The 4,464-nt window shown below is 65.9% G+C and overlaps 2 protein-coding genes across 2 annotated transcripts; both read right to left on the bottom strand.

Moving 5' to 3' along the window:
• Positions 1-77: 77 nt before the first annotated feature.
• On the bottom strand, positions 78-1,610 carry MNEG_6282 (putative DnaJ subfamily B member 11; the record flags this gene model as incomplete). The annotated part of the gene is made up of 4 exons (XM_014045240.1): positions 78-98; positions 190-371; positions 685-858; positions 1,355-1,610. 4 exons carry the CDS (start codon positions 1,608-1,610, stop codon positions 78-80), a joined length of 633 nt encoding a protein of 210 aa, XP_013900694.1.
• An 819-nt stretch (positions 1,611-2,429) lies between these two features.
• MNEG_6283 (hypothetical protein) lies at positions 2,430-4,464 on the bottom strand (the record flags this gene model as incomplete). The annotated part of the gene is made up of 5 exons (XM_014045241.1): positions 2,430-2,600; positions 2,973-3,485; positions 3,782-3,850; positions 4,099-4,243; positions 4,424-4,464. 5 exons carry the CDS (start codon positions 4,462-4,464, stop codon positions 2,430-2,432), a joined length of 939 nt encoding a protein of 312 aa, XP_013900695.1.

Genomic DNA, 4,464 nt, shown 5'->3' on the forward strand with positions numbered 1-4,464 from the left:
ACTGTGTTGTGAGCAAATCATTGAATGACCCTCCCCTCCGGGTTGCAACCCTCAGCACCATGCGCGTTGAAATAAACTCAAATCAACCTGCACAACACCTATTCACATGATACGTACACATATACACACACACATGAACACAAGTTGCACCCCCACACCCCTTGCACCCCCACACGCCCCCACCCTCACCTGCTGCGTGAACTGCTGGATCATCCCAGGCCCCAGCTGCCGCGTGGTGAGCTTCTGCCGGCACTTGCAGCGCCGCTTCCCGGGGGCCGGCACAAACACGGCCTTGTCGCGCGTTGCGGGGATCTCGCGGCCGCTGTACAGGTCCTCCAGCGTCACAAACAGGTCGACCACCACCGTGTCACCTGGTGAAACGGAATGACAGGCCCAGGGGTGAGATCGGGATCGGGGTGTCAGCAGTCAGGCTTGGTTGCGCAATTCTGTGGGGTCGAGTGTCTGCGGCTGTGGTGCATGCTGACGGACCCACAGCCTAGTCCTAGAGCTCCAGTGTGCCACCTTCTTTGTTCTTTGTGGCATTCGCAACTGCAGCCTCAACACAGCGTCCACCCCAGTCGGTGCATGGCACACTCCCAATTCGGCTGTTAACATGCACAGGCAACCCCTACAAAATCGAGGGCCACCACCCCTTCTAACAGCCGCACGCTCCCAACCACACACCTTTGGGGATCTGCTCCTCCTCCTCCCCGCCCATCCCGCCAAAGGGGCCGCCCCCGCCGCCAAAGAAGAAGTCGAAGATGTTGCCGGGCCCCCCGCGGCCGCCGCCCTGCTGCCCCTGGTGCTGCCTGAGGCCCTCCTCGCCATACTGATCGTAGATCTCACGCTTCTCAGGGTCTGGGGGGTTTCAGGCGGGGCGGGTGCTGGGGGGCTCAGGGCAGAGCGCCGCAAGCGTGGGCTGCACAGAGCTTTTGCACAGAGCCTGTGGAGACTGGTCATGCGCTGCTGCGACACACCAACGCTTTGGCACCGCCAGCCTTTGCTAGAGTGCCACGGGCCCATGATGAGATGAAAGCAGCCGAGGCGGCGGCTGCGTTTGATGGCTGCTGCCTGCACATGCTGCTCCGCTTTGATCCCCCAAGCATGCAACAGACGCGCGGCCCTGCACTTCCACATCTCGCACAGAGAAAGCCCACCCAATGCTTGTCTGATGTTGCATAATCGCCGCACACAGAAACAAAGGTGTGCTGTTGTAGCGCTGTTGTGTCTCGCTTCTCCGCCGCGTTCGGACTCCTCAGGCAACCAACCGCCCCCCAGCCGCGCTGTGCACCATCGCGCCCCGCCCCCCCCCCCCTTGCTCACCCCCCAACCACGCACCACCCCAGCCACTCACCCGAAAGCGTCTCGTACGCGTGGTTGATGTCGGCGAAGCGCTTGGCCGCCTCTGCCTTCTGCTCCTCGCTCCCGCTGACCTTGTCCGGATGGTACTGCAGCGCGAGCTTGCGGTAGCTGCGCTTGATCTGCTGCTCGCTTGCCTGCTTGGGCACGTTTAGCACGTCGTAGTAGCTCTTCTTTGCAAAGGCCACCGGCTGAACGGTGGCTAGCAAGACCAGGACCAGCAGCGCAATGGCAGCAGCCCGTGGCAGCATTTTGCAGCGGTCAGAACACTGGAAGCTCCGGCCCATGTGGCTACACGACGATAGGCCGGAATGCCCGAAGTAATCAAGTGTTAAGATCCGCCTGCGATCGAGCAAGCAGAGCATACACACCCAACAGGGACAGCGTGTGCTGCAGTGCTGCGAAGGGGGCCCCCGGTCAGGACGCGGGGTGACAGAGGACGGACTGCGCACAATGAGACAGAACCATACGTCTGTGAACTCACCATGCGCAACCAGACCCTTCTGACGTGGAGGTTGCGGACAAGGGCGTTGGTCTGTTGTGGACCCGATGAGAAGCTGCTGTTTCTCCATTTCGAGCTCGGAGGTGACGTCCTCGGCTCACAACCTCTTAATGATGATGCCGTGACATCACAACAGAGCACAGCGCACAATGTTCGCTGAACCTGTCCTAGCTGCCCGCGCCTGGTGCAGCTCTCGGTTTAGTTGTCCTGTTGAGTTGACCAAGGTGGCCGGCAGGCGCACCGCCGAGCGTTTTCTCCCAGCCCAGATGTCGTACATGTAAGTCGGCCTCCAGAACCCATAATTTACCCACCCTTCATGGCTGGACACCGACCCTAACCGCCTTTGCGGACGGGGCGCCTGTGCCGCCGCGAGCTGCCTGCAGCCCCCCCACAACTAGGAGGGCAGCAAGCAAAAAGCACTGTCCTCACCAGCAGCTGTCGCTATGTCTGTGTGGGCACCCCATGCGGGCCCCTTCCAGCCGTCACACGCTGCTTCAAATACAAAGCAGTTACACCCGTGAGGCCCCTGACGGCCCCGTCCCGCCATCCGCTCCACCCTCATCACCGCTCAGCCCTCGCCGCCCCCGCCCGCCGCCGCCTTCCCGAGCGCCCCGGCCACCAGCGCGCGCAGCGAGTCCAGCGCCCCCCTCTCCCGCAGCAGCCTCGACAGGTCAGACCGCAGCGCGGACCGCTCCTCCAGCGCCGCCCTGTGCGCCCCCTCACGCGCCTCCAGGGCTGCCTGGCGGTTTGAAGTTTGGGGGGACAATTTTGCAGGTTGCGGGGCGGCAAGGGGGTTTCGGCGTGTGGCGGGGCGACCGGCGCAGAAGGTGATGCAAGCATTGGGTGGGGGGTTTAAATGCAGAGGCACCTGCAGTGCTGTCCAATGGTAAGAGTGGACATTGTTGGCCCGCGCTGCATGCTCAAAACTCCACAGTGTGCAAGCATCAGCAAAGTCAGCCTCGGCCCGTGGCCCCACCGGTCTGCCACGTGCTGCCGCCCCTTGCCCACCCAGGCAGCACCAATGCAGGCGCACTCCCTCCCAATAGAGCCCCCCAAGGCACCCCTTCATGCGCCCAACACACGGCCAAACCCCGCCCTGCGCACCGCCCACCTGCAGCGCTGCCGCCCGGGCCTCCGCTTCTGTCGCCCGTGCCTGCGCCTCCTCCATCCGCTCCAACACAAACTTCGTCGGCCCCGCCGCCGCCGCCAGCCGCTGCCGCGCGTTCGCGAGCTCCCCCTCCGCCCGCGCCAGCTTCCCCTCAGCTTCCCGCCAGCCGCGCCGTAGCTCCCCCTTCTCCGCCTCGAGCGCCGTGCAGCGTGCCGACAGCGCCGTCAGCCCCAGCGCGCGCAGCGGCCGCGACCCTTTCCCGCCCTCCGCGCCCACGCCCCCGCCCCCGCCGCCAGCTGGCGCCTGCTGCAGCTCCGAGCCCGCGGCGCCGCCGCCGCCGTCGGGCGCGTGGAGGCTGTGTGTCGGCCCCACCAGGGCCGCCCCCGCGAGGCCCATCTCTGCGGCCTCGTACTGTGCCAGCTGGCCCACGGCGGCGTCCAGTTGGGCGCGCAGCTCCGCGGTGGCGCGGTCGCGGTCCGCCTCAAGGGCCAGCGCGGCGGAGGTGAGCGCGCGAACCTGGGGTTCGAGGGTTTTGCGTGTGGGTGTGGGGGTAGGGGGTGGTGTGAGAGTCGTATTTGCGTGTGTGGGGAGGTGAGAGTGAGGGGGCGGTGGCAGCCGCGCTGACGTTGCAGGGAGGGCGCGTGCGGGCCTGTCAACAGAGCGCTACGCATTGTCCGTCACCAAGCTGCTTCCGACCCACCAACCTACAGATCCACGCACCCGCTCCCACTACGCCGCCAACCCCCCGCCACCCCCCCCCAAACACACACACACCCCGCCCCCCCGTGCACACACACCTGCCAGCCACCCACCTTGTCCTCCAGAAGCTCAGCCTGGTCCCGCGCTTCACGCAACGCCACACCCCGCTCATCACATAGCGCCTGCGGCCGCGTGCGGCGCACCCCACGCAGAGGTTGCGTGAGCGCCCACGCGTTGCGCGGAGGTTGGGCGCGAGTCGCCACCGGTGCACCCGGGAGGGGTACCCACAGCCATGCGCCATTCTGTGCATGGGCGCGGCTGGGCCCATCGCAACCCACCCAGCCTCGGAGGCGGCCCTGCAAAGCCACGCCATCAATGCGGCATCACCCACCCAGGAAGGGGTGCTGCGCGGCCCCCCCGCCCTGCCCACCTGCACCCGCGTCATCTCGTACGCCCTCAGCTTGGCCTCCCCCACCAGCTCGGCCAGCCGCACGTCGGCCGCCAGGCGCGCGTCGCGCGATGACGTCACCAATGACTCGTGCGCTGCTGCCAGCTCCCGCAGGTCTGCCTTCGCCCTGAAAGACGAGAGGTCGAGAAGCGCAGGGGCCGGATATGTGCTCTTGTGTCGGTGTTGGGTCTCGAAGGGGCGCCAGCACCAGGGGAGCGTTCGCCAGTGCGGTCTGGGCGTCACGCAGCAGCACGTGCCTCCCCAGGGTTTACACACCTAAACCCACGCAGCCCAGGGGCTCGGTCACCTTGCCGCCTCGTCAATCGCGGTGTCCCTTGTTTCCCGCAT

Source organism: Monoraphidium neglectum, assembly GCF_000611645.1.
Source record: "Monoraphidium neglectum strain SAG 48.87 unplaced genomic scaffold scaffold01007, whole genome shotgun sequence".
Taxonomy (NCBI): domain Eukaryota; kingdom Viridiplantae; phylum Chlorophyta; class Chlorophyceae; order Sphaeropleales; family Selenastraceae; genus Monoraphidium; species Monoraphidium neglectum.